The 20,604-nt window shown below is 46.7% G+C and overlaps 1 protein-coding gene across 5 annotated transcripts in view; it reads right to left on the bottom strand.

Annotated features, from left to right (window-relative positions):
- TRABD2A (TraB domain containing 2A) overlaps positions 1–20,604 on the bottom strand; it is a 71,279-nt gene that overhangs the window by 9,619 nt on the left and 41,056 nt on the right. For 3 of the 5 annotated variants that reach the window (XM_058667691.1, XM_058667689.1, XM_058667690.1), the window contains 2 exons: positions 13,523–13,669; positions 6,341–6,515 (listed from right to left, as the gene is read on the bottom strand). In XM_058667691.1, the coding sequence (XP_058523674.1) occupies positions 6,341–6,515; positions 13,523–13,669 (322 nt within the window). The remainder of the gene's footprint in view (positions 1–6,340; positions 6,516–13,522; positions 13,670–20,604) is intronic. The other 2 variants (XM_058667692.1, XM_058667694.1) reach the window with 1 other exon arrangement.

Here is a 20,604-nt window from a genome sequence, read left to right as displayed (position 1 = left end):
GGGAGGGGTGGCACTCTCTGATGTGTCTTGACAACCTCTGTCCCCCACCCCAGATGGCCAAGTTTAGCAAATGTGTTCCCATCCTGCTCTATCCCTACCCCTGCCCCAGTCCAGACCAGACTCTAAACTGGAAACAAATGCCACTATAGGGACACAGCTGTAATCTGGGGTGGGCATGAGGGTTGGAGATAGGGGGCCATGACCACTGATACGCCAACCAGGAGCCAAAAAATAAGCTCAAGCAGCACATTTGCAAATAATACACAAGACAAAAAAGAAGAAATACCAAAAGAAAGTTGAACTGAAAACCAAGCATAACAATTTTCAGGATGCAAATTTTTCTTCGTTGTTCTGCCCTTCAAATAGTGTCTTTTTTAAAGATTTATTTTATTTTTATTTGAAAAACAGTTACAGAGAAAGAAGGAGAAACAAAGATCTTCCACCCACTGGTTCACTTCTCCAAATGGCTGCAGCAGCCAGAGCTGGGCCGGTCCAAAGCTAGGAACCAGGAGCTTTTTCTAGGACTCTCACTTGGGCCATTCTCCACTACTTTCCCAAGCACATTAGCAGGAGGCTGAACCAGAGGTAGAGTGACTGGAACTCAAAGCGGTGCCCATAGGGTATGCCAGAGCCACAGGTGCCAGCCCCTCAAATAAGGTCTTTTTAAAAATGATACCACTTTTCATTCTGTAAGGCTAGTATTACTACTAAGACCAAGACTAAGACCAAACGGAGAGAGCACATGAAAGCAAAGTCACAAACTAATATCTCCCGTGAACCCAGATGCAAAACTCAAACAAATATTAGGACCCACCAATACGTCAAAGAAATATACACAGTGTGATTTATTGAGGGTATGTAAGACTCGTGGAACATTCAGAATTCAATTCATGGGTATCTGGCTCAGCAGTGAAGACACCACTTGGGAAGCCTGCCTGCCATATGGAATGGCTGGCTTGAAGTCCAGGCCCTAATTCTGATTCCAGCTCCTGGCGAGGGGCCCCCAGAAGGCAGATGATGGCGCAGGGGCTTGGTCCCACAACTCTGGCTTCAGCCTGCTGCAGTCCTAACTACTGTGAAGATTGAAAACAGCGGATGGGAGTTCTCTCTATATATACACCTGTCTATGCAGCCTTTCAAATAAAAGACATTTCTAAAATTTTAAAGAAAATAAAATCTGCCCCCTTAAAGGTCCATCTCTTTTCAGTTCTGTCTTGTCTTAATTTGTATATCAGCAGCTCCGTTACTAGGTGAACACAGGATGTATCTCCTGATAAAACTGACCCTTTTTTCACTAAAAAAAAAAAGTCCTCCTTTCCCTTTGGCAATGAAGAAACTTTTGTTTAAAGTCATCCTTGTCTGTCTGATGTTAAAACAGACACCCCAACTTTGTTTTTGTTACTATTTTCAAGGGCTGTAATTTCCATCCTTTCTATTTCAATCTATTTGTGTCTGAATCCAAACTGAATTCCTCAAGGACATATAAAAGGTCCAGCTAGATGGATTATTTCGTTTCTGTTCTGCTGTTTTCTGATTATTTATGTTTCTATTTGCACTTGTGTTTAATGTCCTCACTGATACAGAACTTTGCTATTTTCTTTCCTTTTAAAGATTTATTTCATTATTTGAAAAGCAGAGGAAAAGGGGGAAGGAGGAGATCTTCCATCTGTTGGCTCACTCCCCAAATGTCTGGGATGGGCTAAAGTCAGGAAGGAGCCAGGAACGCCCTCTGGGTCTCACGTGCGTGGCAGTGGCCCACGTGTTTGCACCATTTTCCACTGCTTCCTCAGTCCCATTCTAGATGGGAAGCAGAGCAGCTGGGGCTCAAAGCAGTGTTCGGATGCAGGATGCTACCACTGCAGGCGGCACCACAGCACCAGGCCCCGCTGTTTCTCTTAGGTTCTTCCACCTCTCTACTACTGCGCTTTTTAACATTAGGTATTTTCTTTTTTTTTTTTTTTTTTAGGATGTATTTATTTTTATTGGAAAGGCATAAATACTGAGAGAAGAACAGACAGAGAAAGATCTTCTGTCTGCTGGTTCACTCCCCAAGTGGCCGCATTGGCCAGAGCTAGCCGACTGAAGCTAGGAGCTTCCTCCAGGTCTCCTACATGGGTGCAGGGTCCCAAGGCTTTAGGTCTGTCCTCCACTGCTTTCCCAGGCCACAAGCAGGGAGCTGGGAGGGAAACAGAGCAGCTGGGACATGAACCAGCACATGTCAGGTGAGGACTTTAGGCTACCGCGCTGAGCCAAATGTTAGGTATTTTTTAGTGCAGCATTTTAAGTTCCTTGTCATTTTTCAGGGTTATCTTTTTAGTTACAGTCTTAGTGTTTGCCTGAGGATTACAATTAGCAATTTCAAAATTTTAAATTAATACTGTCTTAAAAGCATAAAACAGGGCCCGGCAGCGTGGCCTAGCGGCTAAAGTCCTCACCTTGAAAGCCCCGGGATCCCATATGGGCACCGGTTCTAATCCCGGCAGCTCCACTTCCCATCCAGCTCCCTGCTTGTGGCCTGGGAAAGCAGTTGAGGACGGCCCAAGGCTTTGGGACACTGCACCCGCGTGGGAGACCCGGAAGAGGTTCCTGGTTCCCGGCTTCAGATCGGCGTGCATCGGCCCGTTGCGGCTCACTTGGGGAGTGAATCATTGGACGGAAGATCTTCCTCTCTGTCTCTCCTCCTCTGTGTATATCTGGCTGTAATAAAAAAAATGAATAAATCTTTAAAAAAAAGCATACAACATTGCTATAAAAAGCAGCTTCTTGTCTTTTTCTGTTTCTACAGATTGCAACTGTATATGTTATAAATTTTATGATTACTGCATGATATAATTATATAATTCAGAGAGGTAAGAAAAGTTATAATCAGAAATATATGTACACTGTCTTTCATGTTTACCTAATTGCCTACTAATGGTCTTATTTCCTGTGGATTTGAGTTACTGTGTAGTGGCCTTTAATTTCAGCCTAAAGGATTCATTGTTTCTTGAAAAACAGGTGCCAATGAAAAATTCTCTCCATTTCTATTTATCTATAAGTATCTTGATTTCTTCATTTTTGAACTATACTTTTTGCTGAATGTGAAAATTTTTAATAGTTTATCTTTTATTTAAGATTTATTGTTGCTTATTTGAAAGGCAGTTACAAAGAGGGAAGGAGAAAAGGAGGGTAGGAGGAAGAAAGCAAGGGAGGGAGAGAGTAGGAGGGTGGCAGAGAGAGGAGGACAGGCAGTCTTCCATCCCCAAATGGCCACAACACCTACGGATGGTCCAAGCCAAAGTCAGGAGCGCCTTCCAGGTCTCCCCACATGGATGCATGGTCCACACACCTAGCTCATTCTCTACTGCTTTCCAAGGTGCATTAGCAGAAAGCTGGATCCAAAGTGGAGAAGCAGGAACGCAAACCAGAGCCGAAATAGAATGTCAGCACTGCACATAGGAGCTTAACGCACTACACCACAGCATTGGCCCCTGGAAATGTTTTATGACAGCTATTTTATTTCAGCACTTTTATATGCCCCCACTCCCACCAGAGACCCCTCCCTGGTCTCCATTGAGAAACCTTCTGCTAATTTTATGTGGATCCCAGATATGTAACCAGTTGCTTTACTACGGCACTTTCAAGATTTCCTCTTTTCTTTGGCTGTGATGTGGCTTGGTGTGAATCTCAATGATTTTCTACAACTAAGAGTTCATTCCTTGAATTTTCAGACTGATACTTACCATCAAATTTTGGATATTTCCAAGCATTTTTTTATTCAAGCATTCATTCTGTTTCTTTTTGTCTCTCTTCTCCTATGTGTCTGTATTGGTCCACAGGAGGCTGTTCCACAGAGCTCTGTAGATCTGTTCCTTTTTATCCATTCTTTTTCCTCTCTCAACTGACCTATCTTCTAGTATGAAAATTCCTCCAGCCAGCTCAAATATACTATTCAGTGCTCTAGTGAATTTTTCATTTCAGGTACTATCCTTTCCAGAATCTCTATTTGGTTGTATTTTATCATTTCCATCTCTTTTACAGATATTCCATATTTTGGGGAGATATTACTCTCAAATTGTCTTCAGCCCTTTAGGTATGGCTTACTGCAGTTCTTTTAACATCTACATGGAATTCTTCAAGGATAGTTTTGATTGGTTTTTTCCCTAGATAAAAGCCACATTGCCCTGCTTCTTTCTTGCCAGATTCGTACTGAAAAGGTGGGCATTTTAAATAATGCAGTGCTCCATCTCTGAAAATCAGGTTCCCATGGCTATAGTATTGATTATTGTTGTTATTTTTCTTGCCACAACGTGTTCAGTGACTTTCCAGGATCAATTGTGTAAAATCTGTGTTTTTTGTCACCTGTGGCCATGAAAACCTGCCCAGCTGAGTAGTCGGGGTAGACTGTATGAATGAACAAGCAGCAGTGACTGTACAACCCTGCCTTAGCTGTCCTCTGCTGCTTTCCCAGCGCCTCCAGATCAGCCAGACGGGAGAAAGATGACTTCCTTGGGCCTTTCTGAAACATGCGCACAGCTCTCCACAAGTACGTAACCTTCCAGAATCTCAGCTTTCAAAAACTACCACAGAGCATCTCATTTCCATTTCCCTCCTCTGTGTTTTACTCAGTCCCTTGTAAGCCACAACGGATACCACCATCTCAAGTAGCTATGACACTAACTCCTGCCACCGATTGTTCTCAGCAAATACCCTGGAATCTGAACATCCTCTTTCTTTCATTCTCAGTAAGAGGCACCTTCATCTACCTGGTTCCTGAAGCTCCTAGGTCCTGGAACTATCCAGGACTGCCTGCATTGCTAAATATTCCCCTTTACTTAACCTGACAGCAAGTACTATTGGCATCTTTCAAAAGGCACCTCGGATGAGCCTTTCTTTCTTCAACTTTCTTTCTGCAACTGTCTGGGCCAAAGCCACTACCATGTCCTACGTAGCTGGTGGTAGCAATGGTCTCACCCTTTCTCACCTCCTCCCATCAGCTTTCCACAATGCATCCTAAAAAGCTGTGAGTCATATCAAACCAAGGTAGCTGGGGAATGAAACTTTGAGCCAACTCTCAGAGAGGTCAGTGTGACAGTGCTGGGAATGAATGTGGTGCCTTGGGGGAACTTGAGATCCATCCTGCCCCCTCTAGAGTCTGTTGGGAACTGCTTTTCACAGCTACCACAGACTAGAGACCCTTGGGTCTCAAGGCTACCATGAGGCTTGGGCCATAAGAACAGAGAATGATGAATGAAGGCATAAACAAGTTGGGAAAGCTACAAACCTCACTGTGCTTTCCAAATTCAGCCAGTCTTCTTAAACAAATATTCCCAGGACTGTTGTCAGCTCTCAGTTAATTTGACCCCATTTTTCAGCATTTATGTTATTTTAATGGAGAAGCAGATTTTGGGAAGCCCTCAGTCTTCCACTCAGAAGAGCTTCTCTTCAACCCCTCCCACCTGTTTTATGAATAAAGAAACTGAAGACGGCAACTTAAGATTATTAAATTAGTAGAAGAATCTGAAAGGACAAAACCTAGCCCAGGAGATAAACTTTTCTACAGAATGCCTGGTCTTATATCTTTCTGCTGTTACTTCCTGAGGTTGGAAAGAATGGTATTAAATACTCAAAAAGAGATTTGAAAATGCCCACAAAAAATGAATAAATAATTTTCACATTCTGTTTCCACATGTGCCACTCATGGTTAGTGACAGTTGTCAGAAGAGTGAGAGCCAAATTTCAGCGGGAGTTTAAAAAGTGAATAGGTGCTAGCCAGCATCCATATGGGCACTGGTTTGTGTCCCAGCTGCTCCACTTCCCACCCAGCTCCTCATTAATTGGTTGGGCAAGCAGAGGAGACTGGTTCAAGTCCTTGGTCTCCTGCACCCACTGGAGAGATCAGCTCAGCTTCAGATCAGATCGGCCCAGCCATTATGACCATTTGGGGAGTGAACCAGTGGATACAAGACCTTCTCTCTCTGCTTCCACTCCTCTCTGGAAATCTGCCTTTCCAATAAAAACAAATAAAGCTTAAAAGAAGTGAGTGGTGCCAGAAATAAGTTGGAAATAGTGCAGAGGTGAAAGAAATGCCTCCCACTGGCTCACATGCCCCAATCCCACATGGGAAAAGAGTTGTGGGTGACATCACAAATACCAACGGTGTTTCAACAATGTGGGACAGCAGGGTGTCACCTGTCAAGGAAGGCACAGGGCCCCTCATCTTACTCCACTGCTAACACAAGCTCTGAGCCGCATCCCCTACTCCCCACACACACGCACATATAAACACGCACTCCCTTCGTGAGAGAACCGTGAGAACCATCAGACCTGAGAGCCAGATCAGAAATGACCTTCAACTCACCAGCTCCAAAGGCAAAGAAAAAGCCTTTGTCAGGGAACTGCTCCAAAAGGGCCATGACCCGCTTCCCCATCCTCTCATTGCGCTTGTAGATCAGCTCTCTGCGGAAGTAGCTGTCGATCTCCTGGGCAGTGATGCGCTCCTGAGGCCGGAGCGTGGCATTGATAAAATTGGGAACCTCGGTCAAGAGAAGAAGAAAAAAATAACAACATAAGGGCCACATGGTTGTTAACAAAGTCATTCCATCATCAAATTCTCTCGCCACTCCAGACACCTGCATCCCACAATGGAGTCCTGGCAGCTCCACCTCCAATCCAGCTCCCTACTAATGCACCCTGGGAAGCAGTAGGTGATGGCTCAAGTACTTAGGTTCCTGCCACCCACATGGGAAACCAGGATGGAGTTCCTGGCTCCTGACTGCAGCCTGACTGAAGCCCTGCCGCTTCATGCATTTGGGGAGTGAACCAGCGGGTAGAAGATTCATCTCTCTCTCTTTCTCTGTCTCTCATATAAGTGAATAATTAGATATGTATAAATAGATACATTTTTTAAAGGGAGGAGCAGTTACACTATTTTTGCAGTCTCCTGTTTCTGAGCATAACATCATTATCTGCAGCCACAGGTGAAAAACACCAAATGGAGTGCTCTGCGAGAACTTTTAAGCTATTTAAAACAGCATTTCTGTTCCTTCTAAATGACTCTGACACCACATGTTTATAGAAGAATTTATCTTACCATAACACAAGTTTTCTGATATGCACTTTTCCAAAAATTCATGTTATGAAACATTTTAGAATTATGATCCTAGCGCCAAAAACATCTCATGTCCATAAACACATGTGTTCCATGAAGCTTTTACTTTTTCATTATTTCTGCACTTCTTAATTCTCTCTTCATGTTCCTTTCTCAGCTGGCAGACACCACACCCTGATTCTGATATAGACGTTTACTGCTTCCAGTGTTTGGGCCCACAATGGGACACAAGTCCACCAATTTGTGACAACTGAAGTGGTCTTGCAACTCAGCGGCTGCAAAGGGGCAGGGCCACAGTTTTCCCCCACCCCAGCCCTGAGTGACTGCTGCCTCCAAGACTAACCATTGCCTTAGTCCCACACCTCCCCTGCCGGCTTCTCTTTCAGCAGCCCCTTAAGACACTCAAAGTCCTCTCACCCGGCAGTGAACCATCAATTTCCAGTTGTAAATAACAGATTTTTTTATGAAGTGTGTTTTTTCATATGTTACCATTACTGAACACAGAGAAAGACACAGGGAAAGATCTCCCATCCACTAGTTCAGTCCCCCTAACAGCCATGGCCAGGCCAGGACTAAGCCAGAATCTGAAAATTCAGTCCAAGTCTCCCACATGGGGGCAGCACCTGCTGCCTCCAAGTGTGTACAATAGCGTTAAGCTGGAATGGACAATGAAATCAACTCAAATTCAGGGCCCAGTGCGAAGGCCTAGGGGTTAATCCTTGCCTAGCAAGCACCAGGATCCCATACGAGCACCTGTTTCTGTCCCAGCTGCTCCATTTCCCTTCCAGCTCCCTGCTTGTGGCCTGGGAAAGCAGTCAAGGACGGCCCAAAGCCTTGGGACCCTGCACCTACACAGGGGACCCGGCTTCAGATCAGCTCAGCTCTGGCCATTGCAGCCTCTTGAGAAGTGAGCCAAAAGATGCAAGACTTCCTCTCTGTCTCTCATTCCCTCTGTAAACCTGACTTTCCAATAAAAATAAATAAATCTTTCAAAATTTTTTAAAAATTTAAAAAGACTCAAATCCAGACACTTTGATTTTGGTATGCAGGTATCTCAAGTGACAACTTAAGCCATTGCAGGAAGCACCTCTCCTGAGCAACACGTCTCTTGCTACTTCCTTAAAGGTATCCCCTCATTTTCAAATCAATAGTCTTCACCAGAAAAAAATGCAGCAGAAAAGTCAAATCAGCAGCCTTTAGCTTGCACTGACAGCCTTGTAAAAAATCATATCACTTACAAGAGCTCTTCCTAACCCCTTATGTTTAGCAGAGCATCTGCCCAGTACCAGCCTCTGCACAGATAACCCTGAATGCACATGTAACAACTCCCCTGGTCACTTTGCAACACCTTCTAACCTCCAGCTGTCACCCCCAGCCTGCGTCACTCCTCCCTGACCCTCCAGCCCCTGCATGTTACCCACACTCCACACCAAAATAATGGGCTCCCCGAACAGGACAGATGGGAGCAGCCACAAGAGAGAACATGTGTGCGGCATCTGTACACATGTCTGCCCCCACAGCCTCCCCATGCCCTCCTGTCTTCCAAGGCTTTCCACTGCTTTAAATATCACTCTCTCAACTGATCTTGACTTTTTTTTACATTACTTTTATTGGAAAGGCAGATTACAGAGAGGAGGAGAGATGGAGAGGAAGATCTTCCGTCCAATGATTCACTCCCCAAGTGACCACAATGGCCAGAGCTGAGCCGAACCAAAACAGGAGCCAGGAACTTCTGGGTCTCCCATGCAGGCACAGAGTTCCAAAGTTTTGGGCCATCCTCAACTGCTTTCCCAGGCTACACGCAGGGAGCTGGATGGAAAGTGGGGCCACCGGGGTACGAACCGGTGCCCATATAGGATCCCAGTGTGTGCACAGGTGAGGACTTTAGCCACTAGGCTACTATGTCGGGTAATGATCTTGACTCTCAACCCACTCACCCTCCCATGAGTGCCCATAACAATGCCCACCACCATTCTCTCTGGTACCCCCCATTCACCAGTTCCTCACACTTGGCTTTGTCTTGCTTTTATTTCTCCCTCTAGATTTTCTAGAAAGCTCCCTACATCTTTTAACTTGGCTTTCAATTTTTATTTATTTACATGTTTATTTGGCAGAGAGAAAGAGCACCCAATGGTTCACTCCCCAGTTGTCTGCAATAGCCAGGATTGGGCCAGACTGAGGCTGGGAAGCAGAAAGTTAATGCAGATTTCCCATGTGGGCAACAAGGACCCAAGCACTTGAACAATAACTGCTGCCTCCAAGGGTGGGCGCTAGCAGGAAGCTAGAGTCACAAGCCAGAGACAGGTGTGTAATCTAAGTATTCCCACATGGTACATGGGAACCAGTGTCAACCGCTAGGCTAAACTCCCATCTCCATATCCCTGGATACTTCAGTTATTACCAAAATACCCTAGGTGGATGCTGAACTCGGCTTGTTCTGTCCCTCTCCCTGATGCTGCTGGCATCATCCTTCTGGCCCATTAAAGATTTCTTTAAGGCTAAGAAACCTAATGCACACCTGGACAGCATCACCTGAACCCACCAGTCTTGGGGATTTTCCTGCCAGCAGGTCCCCAAAACCACTAGGGAGAGGGAGAGGTGACAGTGTTGTGCGACCGCAAGAACCACCGGAGACAATCTGGTTGAGCATGTCCTCTTTTTTTTTTTTTTTTTTTTTTTTTTTGTGTGTGTGCAATTTTTTTATTATTATTAATTTCATTGCATAATGTGACACATTTGTTTTTATGCACTGGAATTCCCCCCACCCCTCCCCAAACCCTTCCCCCACCCCCACGGTGGATTACTCCACCTTGTTGCATTTCCATAGTTCAAATTCAGTTGACATTCTTTCATTGGAGGTTTTGACCAATCATAAAGTCCAGCATCTTATTGTCTTGGTAAGTTTTCTTGTTGAGACCATCTCTGGTCTGAAGGTAGAACCAACAGAGTATCATCCCAATCAAGTAAAAAACCCAACATAATATTTACAACCATTTACAACATTATGGCATTAATTGACATGGTATTGATTAACCAATATGTTACTAGAGAAACGCATGTTCTCGGCCACAACCTGTGACTTCCTCATGGACATTTCAATTTTGGTTTATATTTAACCATGTTCTATATACCTTAGAATGGCTATATATTGCTATTCAGCTGTCTCTTGTCTATTTCTATGTTAGTATTTAGCATTTTATAGCATTGAAGCATGATTTTGCTGAACCTGGTTGTTTTTCGGGTAGTCTAACTCTATAACTTTAACAGGACAAATGTCAACAGTTTAGGTGAACGGTTTTGGGAGGGGTGTGCAGAGAAATCCTCAACACCCCAGAGAGGAGTAACTGATCTTTGTGTACCACCCAGTGAGTTATAAGTGCATCCCAGCTGGCCGCTTCCTGTCTGTTTCTAAACTTTCCTAGTTGTTCTCTGTCTATCTATTCTAATTTGTTTGTTCATGTTTGTTTGTTGTGAGGGGTTTCTGGAGCAATCCTGATGGTCCTTACAAAAGAGGGTGGGGACCCAAAGTTGGAAGCAGGCAAGGGCCAGAGAAAGCTCCTCTCCCTAGTTCCGATGGAAGTTTACTGTTCTTCTGTTTCTGCGGACCGCTCAGGGATCCTGGTTGTCGTTCCGATGACCCTGGATCCTTCAAAGGAGGAATTGGGCTTCTTCCATCCCACATTGTAGGTCCAAATGGGAATGGGTGACCTCAGAGTTCTTGGCCTCTGAAGGCACTCCTTTTCCCCCGTAGTCTCCTTGGCGGTAGGGATGTAGTCCTCGGTGGTCGTACTGATAGTCCTTGGTGAGGCTTTGGGAGTCCTGAGGGTTGGGATACAAGCCTCCTCCTGTCCCCCTGCTCCACTCTGGGGTCCCCTCCTGCTCTATGCGTATGACCTCCTGTTAAGAGGTTGTTAGGATTGCTCCTGATTCCCTCCACATGTCTTTGTAGTTTTGCTATTGTCTAATGCTGACTCCAGTCTGCTGTCTATGAGTTACCTGTTATGATCCTGATGGGTTATACTTCCCCCGTCTTCCTCACACCTACTGGGGTGATGTAAGATCTCTCTGCCCTCCCTCCCATTTCCAAGTATCATAGGGCCTTACAAGTTTATTAGGTCTTACAATTCTTGATGCAGATCATAAGCAATCTGACTCATATCGATTGTTGGTTCATTGGCCACCTCACAACGTCCTGTTGCATGAGACACAGGCTGTTTGGGGTTGAAACAATATTACTGTTTTCTGGATTGACTTCATTTCATGACAGCGACATCAATTACCACCACCACAACAACATCAACAACAGAGTATAGCACCCTAATAAAATAATGCGCCTCTGAGTAACCTATACATGCTTAATTAAAAGGAAACACAGAAGTCTTTTGGGAAAAATGATGCCATCGTCTGCTTCATGAGCACATGATGAATTCTAGTGGAAAGAGATTGTTTGGGAGCAATCAGACTGACATAAAAACATTACCGCAGTCTTGTTCAGTCTGTCCAGCCTCTCATTAAACTCTGGAAATTGTTGATGCATTTTGAAGCCAAACTCGACCTGACCAGCCTTCTACCCATCCCAGATAAATACTGGTATATGAACTTCATTTAGCAATCCCACCCCTATCTTGGTTTCGTGTTCATCAGAGGGGTAGTTACCTAGGAGGAAGATGTCCATTATTTCCCTACTAGGACACTCGAGCTCCTGGGTCTTGGTTTGGTTGGTAATTCAATCTGCTTCTAATAGTTCTTATGGGTAATCTCATTCAAACCTTCATGTCTCAGTCCCACTCTTGCCCTAGTGTTTATGTTTACTATTGCTGGGAATCACCAGAAATTCATCTCTGACCGACACAAAGGCTGTCTTATTCAAGAGTGTCAATGGGCAGCTTTTTCTGATCATAAAACTCCATAGCTCGCCGCTGGGCGGCCAGCAGGCAGAGCCTGGCACCATTTGGTGCACTGGCCGCCCGAAGCCAGGGACCCCCTCACTGCCTTGCGGCGGTGGTCTTGGCATGCTGAGTCCTGGTTCTCGGGTCCGGCCTGGTTGGGCCGCTCCCCCAGGGCCGCCCTGAGCCCTGGGGGGCGGCCAGCCGCCTCTAGGTCAGCCAAGGTTCCAGTCCCTCCCCCACTCGCCCCACCTCTAGCCTATGGCCGAGGGGTGGAGCTAGCCCTCTAGCCCGGGTCTGGAGGTTCCCACCTGGCGGGCTTACCCCGGGGGTGGGGGAAGCGGTAGCACTTGGGCCTGGGAAATAGCCGGGGACCCCCTCACTGCCTTGCGGCGGTGGTCTTGGCATGCTGAGTCCTGGTTCTCGGGTCCGGCCTGGTTGGGCCGCTCCCCCAGGGCCGCCCTGAGCCCTGGGGGGCGGCCAGCCGCCTCTAGGTCAGCCAAGGTTCCAGTCCCTCCGAGCATGTCCTCTTATTGTAATGCAAGCACAAGCTTAAATAGGCTAAGAAAGGGGGACCTCTCTCAACAGTCCTCTTACCCAAAAATGGCACTGCAACTGGCTAGAAGCTACATCTATCCTTTTAGACCCTCCAATCATATCATAGGTCATGTATAATACTCATGGCTAGCAGGTAAGCCATGGGTAATGGCCACCGGATATCATGCAGAGATCCAGGGGCGATCTCCCACACTCCAGCTCCCTTGTCTCCTCCAGCATCCTCACAAAGGTGGACCCTCATTCTGGGAAGGGGCAAGAGGATGGCACTCTTCCCCTTCCACGCACCCTCAGTATGGGGAGGATGGAGAGGTGCCAAGGTGCTTCCTCTGGGAAGCCTGCTGAGAGAAACCTGACTGCTCTCTTGTCCCTCCCTCCTCCTGTCAGGCTTACCAGCCACTGCCTTCCTCTTGATGCTACCAGCACACCTTCAGCCCGCTGGCAGATCCACACTCCTCCTGTAATCCTGCAGCATGGAATGGCTCATATTGCAAATGCCAGCAGCATCCTTGACCCTCATGCACCACCCCTGCAAGAACTCCACAAACACTCCAAGAGGCTCATCTGCCCCTAGAAGCCACTGGAAGCTACAGGGAAAGTCTAGCTCCATCATTTCTCCAAGTGTCCTGACCTAAGTCTGCTGGGCTGACTCACATCCCTTGTTCTCTCTGAAAGCTGGTGGTTCTGCCCCCAGCTGCCGAGTCCTTTGCAGCTTCACCCTCTGCCTGGGAGCCCAGCGTTACCCTGGCAGTAACCCTAAAAGGTTCTCAAATAATGCCTTTGTTAGCTGTGGCACCTCATCTAATGATATCTCAATCTATCTCAATTTTATTTTTAGAGCCCTTTGTGACCCCAATCCTTTGCACACAGGATGCCAAGGTTGCGGTGGCTGTGGTGGTGAGGAAGCAGGAGGTGGTAGGGCAGTCTTTGTTCTTACACAATACTGTAACAGCACAGGCATGGGCGGTGGTTGCCTGAGGAGTGTACTCACCTGGGAGCTGCCATGACTGAAGATGACCGAACTGAGGTCTCCGCAGTTATAGTGTTCGATGAGATCCTCCGTCGTGTAGGGGATCTGCAGACTGCCAGCTCGCATGCTTTCTTGCTGCAGCAGGGTCTGGTTCAAAGCAAAGATCACCTGAGAAACAGGAGTAGAGGTCCCTTGTAAGTTTGCAGACCAGGCAAGTGCTCCAGGGCAGCTAAATAATAATAATAACCACCGCAGGGCATCCAAAGGGAAAAGGAAAAACAGCCTTGCCCACAGCAGCCCCCACTGCGATCACACCCAAAGAACTGCTAGTACCCTTAAAATAGGGATTGACCAAGAGATAAGGGACAAAAAGAGCTGGTTTGTAAGGAATAAGCCAGGGTTGGAGGGCATGGTAGAACAGGAAGGGACTGTGGAAACAAGCAAACACAAGACCCAAAAGGTCTCAACTGCAGGAAGGACCAAAGAGGAGCCTGCACTGTGGTACACAGTAAGGTATACAGGGTCCTGTGATGCCAGCATCCCATATCAGAGCACTGGTTCGAGTCCCAGCTGCTCTACTGCTGATCCAGCTCCCTGCTAGTGTACCCGAGAAGGCAGCAGAGGGTGGACCAAGCGCTTGGCCCTTGCTATTCATATTGGAGACCCAGACAGAGTTCCAGGCTCCAGGCTTAGCCTGACCCAGTCCCTTCTTTCATAACCATTTGGGGAATCAGCAGATGAAAGATCCTTCTCAATCTCTCTCTCACTCCGCCTTTAAATTAAATAAGTAACTCCGGAAGGAAGGAAGGAAGGAAGGAAGGAAGGAAGGAAGGAAGGAAGGAAGGGAGGGAGGGAGGGAGGGAGGGAGGGAACTGCTACATGTTTTCTCTGTTTTGTTTTAAAGATTTGTGTATTTATTTAAAAGGCAAAATTACAGAGATAGAGAATATGAATCAATCTTCCATTCACTGGTTTACTCCTCCAGATGGCTGCAGCAGCCAGGACTGGGCCAGGGCAAAGTCAGGGGCTTCATCCAGGTTTCAAATTGGTGCCATGAGATGCCACTGTCACAGGTGGTGCTGACCTCAATGCTGGGTCCCTAGTTGCCTCTTAAAGGGCTACCTCTTCATATGATCGCAGAGGCAACTCCACAGTTATGACCAACTCCCTTCAAATCAGTGCACCCCACTGTCCTCCACTCCCACCCCTACCCTTTACTTACCCCAACACTCCCTATCTCTATATTATGCAGCCTTAACCACAGGCAGGGACAGAGCCCTCCTTGTGAAATCCCCCAGTTTCCTCCTCTCCCACCCCTGCCCCTTCTCTCAGGAAGTGGCTCTCTCCAAGGCCTGGGCCCACCTCCTGTACCTGGGGTGTTCTGAGCCACAACATAGACCCAGTGTCCCACACCTCTGTAGGTGACAAACCAGAGTTGGGAGGCTGCTGGGTAGCATGTGGTCACAGACCAGCCAAAAGGCACAGATACACCAGGCTTAGGTATGCAACTTACAGCCTGAAAGGAATCACAGCCCTCCACAGACAAGAGTGCTGCACTCATTAAAGATCTTATTTATTTGAGGCAGAGTGAGAGAGGGAGAAGCAGAGAGAAATATCTACCATCTGCTGGTTCACTCCCCAAATGGCTACAATGACCAGATCTCTGCCAGGGAAAGCAGGAACTCCAACCTGGTCTCCTACATGCTATCAGGGGCCCAAATACTCGGGCCATCTTAGTCTGCTTTCCCAGATGCATTAGCCAGAGCTGGATCAGAAACAGCAGTTGGGGCTCAAACCAGAATTTATAGGTGATGCTGGCATCACAGGTTGCAAGCAGCTTAAACCACTGTGCACCACAGGGGTCCCAAGCACTGTACTCCAAAGACCAATAATTGGTACCTCCCTCCAACCTCCAAGAATTGCTGCTACCTGCCAGTGGTGAGCTGTAAGAGCACGTCTTTTAGGGAAAGAGAGGGGCACCAGGAAGTGCCAACTGGGGCTAGTGCTGTGGCACAGCAGGTAAAGCTGCCACCTAAAACACAGGCATCCTGTGTGGACCCCAGTTCAAATCCCAGCCTCTCCACTTCCAATCCAGCTCCCTGCCGATGGCCTGGGACAAGCAGTGGGAAAAAACTCAAATGCTTGGGCTCCTAACAACCACACAGGAGACCTGGGAGAAGTTCCTGGATCTTTGGCTCAGCCTGACTCAAGCCTAGTGATTATAGTCATTTGGGGAGTGAAACAGAGAATGGAAGATAGCACTCTCTATATATAGCTCTTTCAAATAAAAAGAATTATTTTAAACATGCCTATTTTTTAAAAAGACACCTATTAATTATGCTGGTCCCCAGCCAAGGTCTTAACGCAACCTGTCTCATTGCAACTCATCCAGCTTAGGTTCTCGAAATCTCATCAGCTCACATAAACATGCTTCCTGTTCTTCTAAAAGTCTTTGGAGATCCCTCCAACTGAACTGCTGACCTCAGAACCCCAACCATGAAGAGACTATGTCAGCCAGTGGACTCTGAGTAGATTTCATCGCAATTGGAACAGCGAGATTCGGCAGTAATTCATAACCGCTGAACTATCAAAACTGCTTGAGCAGGACCCTCAGAACGTGCCTCACATCGGGGACCTGGGATGGGTGGGAGGCTGGGTGGGGCTTCTCCCTTTGTTTCTCCCCTGAACCCAGATACAGAGGAAAAAATTATATTAGTGTGGAAACAATGATTTTTTAAAATATATTTATTTCTATTAGTCAGATTTACAGAGAGAAGGAGAAACAGAAAGAAAGATCTTCCATCTGCTAGTTCATTTCCCAAGTGGCTGCAATGGTTGGAACTGAGCTAAGCTGATCTGAAGCCAGGAGCCAGGAGCTTCCTCTGGGTCTCCCACATAGATGCAGGGTCCCAAGGTTTTCGACCATCCTCTACAGGCCACAATCAGGGAGTGGGATGGGAAGTAGAGCAGCCTGGACACAAACCAACACCCATATAGCATCCCAGCATGTGCAAGGCTAGGACTTTAGCCACTAGTCTACCACTAGACTGTTTCCTCAGTGCGTTCTTAACATACTCAGATGTAAACTTTCATCTTCAAGAAATTCCACCTGGTCCTAAGATGCTTACAAAACCTTGCTGGAATGTTGTGCTTCACACTTAACTTTGAGGATTAAGCTTTAAAGAAGCTTGCATCCCAAAATAAGCCAGTAGCAGTATATCACATCCAAGTGCTCGTGACAAGTCAGGCATGTACTACGTGTCCCACTTATGCTCTCATTGAACCTTCCCAGCATCCGAAGTTGAACGCAGTGCTGTATTCATTTGGAAGATGAAAATAAGGCCAAAGAGAGGTCAAAGAACTTCTTCAGGGTGGCATAGTTCAGTAAATGTGGTGGGCTTTGATCTCCATCTAATGCTGAGCCTGATCATCCCGCTATGTTGTACATAAGGCTATGCTGCTACCAAGTGCCAGCAACTCCAGCTGCATCTCCCCCAAGTGTGGCAGGGGCCCAGGCACTTAGAACATCTCTCCCAGACACATAAGCACCTGAGACTCTAACCAGCACCCCAATACAGCATACCGTCACAAGCAGCTACTCAACCCACCATGCTAACACTGGTCTCCACACCCTCAGCTACTACCGGTTCTAATCCCGGTGGCCCTGCTTCTCATCCAGCTCCCGCTTGTGGTCTGGAAAAGCAGTCAAGGACAGCCCAAAGCCTTGGGACCCTGCATCTGCATGGAAGATCCAGAAGAAGCTCCTGGCTCCTGGCTTTGGATCAGCTCAGCTCCAGCCATTGGGACCACTTGGAGAGTAAACCAGCAGGTAGAAGATCTTTCTGTCTCTCCTCTCTGTATATCTGCCTTTTCAATAAAAATAATTATTTTTATTAATTACATTGCATTATGTGACATAGTTTTATAGGTACTGGGATTCCCCCCACCCCTCCCAAAGCCCTCCCCCATGGTGGATTCCTCCACCTTGTTGCATTACCACAGTTCAAGTTCAGTTGAGATTTTTTCATTGCAAGCATATACCAAGCATAAAGTCCAACATCTTATTGTCCAGATAAGTTTAACAGTTTCTTGGGGAGACCATCTCTGGTCTGAAGGTAGAGCCGGCATAGTATCGTCCCAATCAATTAAAAGCCCCAACATAACATCAGCATCGATTTATAATGTTATGGAATTAATTGACATGTTATTGAGTAACCAGTATGTTAAAAAAAAATGCAAGTTCTTAACCACATCCTGTGACTTCTTCATTGACTTTTCAATTTTAGTTTATATACAACCAGGTTCTATACGCCTTAAAATGGCTATAGATTACTATTCAGCTGTCTCCTGTCTATTTTCATTTTAGTATTTAGCAGTTTATAGTGCTGAAGCATGATTTTGCTGAACCTGGCCGTTTTTCGGGTAGTCTAAACTGGCTTATAACTCTAACATGACATGTGTCAACAATTTAGGTGCAGAACAGTTTTAGGAGGGGTGTGCAGAGAAATCTTCAATACCCTAGTGAGGAGTAACTAATCTTAGTGTAATTTTTTATTTAAAAAAAAAGTCTTGCAGAAGAAAACATCACACAGGATAAGCCATTGACCCGTGAGATCAGCGGATGCTGAACCTAAAAAGCCAATCTATGCCTGAAGGTAGAGGGGTTGGGGCTCTACCACCTGAAAGAGCAAGGATCCTGGCTCAGCATGCTCATTGGCAGGTCCTGAGCATCCAACAGCTCTGGGTCTGGCCAACAAAATGCACCCTGGGAAAACCAGTAGAACATTTGGCGGAGAGTTGTCTCAAGCACAACTGGCCCTGGGGTCATTAGAGGAGGGAGCCCACCCCCAACCCCTCCCTCCCAGCTTAGGAGAGGAAGGGGATACCTGTGCCACCCTGGGTCTGTTTCCTGGGGAAAGCCCTCAGCAAAACAGATTCCTTGGAGGAGGACCAAATAAATGTAAGTGCACAAGGAGAAAAGTCTTAGTGAGGCTGGAGGGTCCTTCTTGGGTGCCACACCCCCCATGCCTTGGGCTGCTTGCTGGACTGGTACTGCATATCCAGGGAGTGGGGACCTCCCATCAGCTCTGCCTCTCCAGGCAGCAGCCGTTCACCACCACTGCCACCCAAACCTGGCCACTCTTCTGCCTCAAACTACCCCAGAGTTAAGCTGCACAGCAGGACAAGTCCTGGGCAGGGCCCTAGAGGCAGCTCCTTGGGGGCACACCCACGATTGGGCCTGGAGCAGCCATCCCTGGAGACTAGAGTTTGCCAATGATCCACTCCAAAGGCTGGTCCCCTTCCTAATGTACCCCCAGACACCCATTTTCCCTTCTCCACTCAGGTCCTTCCTAATGTACGCAGAATGGAGTCACTTAAACAACAGAAATGGATTGTCTCTCAGTTCTGCAGGCCACAAGTTCAAATTGGAGCTGTCAGCAGCGCTTTCTCTCTGAAGTATGGGAGAATCCATTCTGAGCCTCCCTCCCACCTGCTGCAGGTTCCATGGCTTCTGGTTGCAGGACTGCAGGTGGCCCACAACGTGTTCCTTGTAGATATGCCCTTGTATCTGAAGTTCTCCTTTACATAGACACACAACCACACTGGGTAAGGGCCACCCCAATGACCTCATCTTAACTTCATCTCTGCAAAGACCCGATCTCCAAATACAGTCACAGTGTCAAGTCCAGTGGACTAGGATTCTGACCTAAGAATCTGATATAACACATGTCAATCACAGCTCTCCCTGTTTCTCACAGATCAAGGATATCTCGAGCCAGTGCCTTGGCATCATAGTTTAAGCCTCTGCCTGTAGTGCCAGCATCTCCTATGGTCATTGGTTCAAGTCCCAGTTGCTCCAGTTCCCATCCAACTTCCTGCTAATATGCCTGGGAAAGCAGCAAAAGATGGTCCAAGTCTGTGGGTCTGTGCCACTCATGTGGGAGACCTGGAAAAACCTCCAGGTTCCTGGCTTTGGATCAGCCCAGCTCAAGCTGTTACAGTCATTTGGTTAGTGAATCAGTGGATGCAAGATCTGTCTCTATTTATCTTTTTGTAAATTTGTCTTTCAAAAATTAAATGACTAAACAAACAGGGGCTGGTGCTGTGGCATATCAGGCTAAGCCTCAGCTTGTGGTGTTAGCATCCTACTTGGGTACCAGTTCAAGCCCAGCTGCTCCACTTCCAATCCAGCTCCCTGTGGTGGCCTGGGAGGCAGCAGAGGATGGCCCAAGTCACTGGGCCCTGCACCCTCATTGGGGACACAGAAGAAGCTCTTTGCTCCTAGATTGGAGCCATCCATCCCAGCTCTGGCCACTGCAGCTATATCAGGAGTGACCGGCAGATGGAAGGTCTCTCTCTCTGTCTCTCCTTCTCTGTGTAAACCTGCTTTGAAATAAAAATAAATTTTAATACATAAATAAATATAGAAAATAAAGAAGAAATCCAGCAGCACAAAAAAATAGATCTGCCAATTTCTGTTCCCCACTCACTCTTCCCAAACGCAACCACTGCTGCCAGCAACTTATACCTCTTTCCAGGGACAGTCTTTGCTTTGACTTTGATTATGAGCCTGGAAAAGCAGCAGAGGATAGCCCAAAGCCTTGGGACTTATGCATCCACTTAGAAGACCCAGAGGAGGCTCCTGGCTTCAGCTCAGCTCAGCTCTGGCCATTGCAGCCAGCTGGGGAGTGAACCAGCAGAGGGAATACCTCTCTCCATCTATACTCCTCTCTCTGTAAAATCTTTCAAATAAAAATAAATAAATCCTTAAAAAACGAAACATAGATGATTAGCAATCAACAGTTACAGATAATTGGTAGAAAACAGATAATGGATTACAGACAACAAATAAAGGAGAAACACACAATCGATACATAGTAGATAATAGGTAATCATAAATGATAGATAAATCTCCCTCACTTTTTTGTTTTTGCGTCTTTGGCCTTTAAGCAGTCAATAAAATCCTTCCCATCAGCAAATACTAAGCCTATATATTACTACGTAAAATAAAACAAGCCAGGAATAAAAAGCCAGAGTTTGGTGAGCGGGTGGCCTCCAGGCTGAGACGTCCTTAACCACAGGATCACATCAATGGAGGGAAG

The sequence above is a fragment of the Ochotona princeps genome, chromosome 8 (genome assembly GCF_030435755.1).
Source record: "Ochotona princeps isolate mOchPri1 chromosome 8, mOchPri1.hap1, whole genome shotgun sequence".
In the NCBI taxonomy this organism is placed as follows: domain Eukaryota; kingdom Metazoa; phylum Chordata; class Mammalia; order Lagomorpha; family Ochotonidae; genus Ochotona; species Ochotona princeps.
Note: the sequence above shows the minus strand (reverse complement) of the source record. Positions and strands in the feature narration are given on the sequence as shown.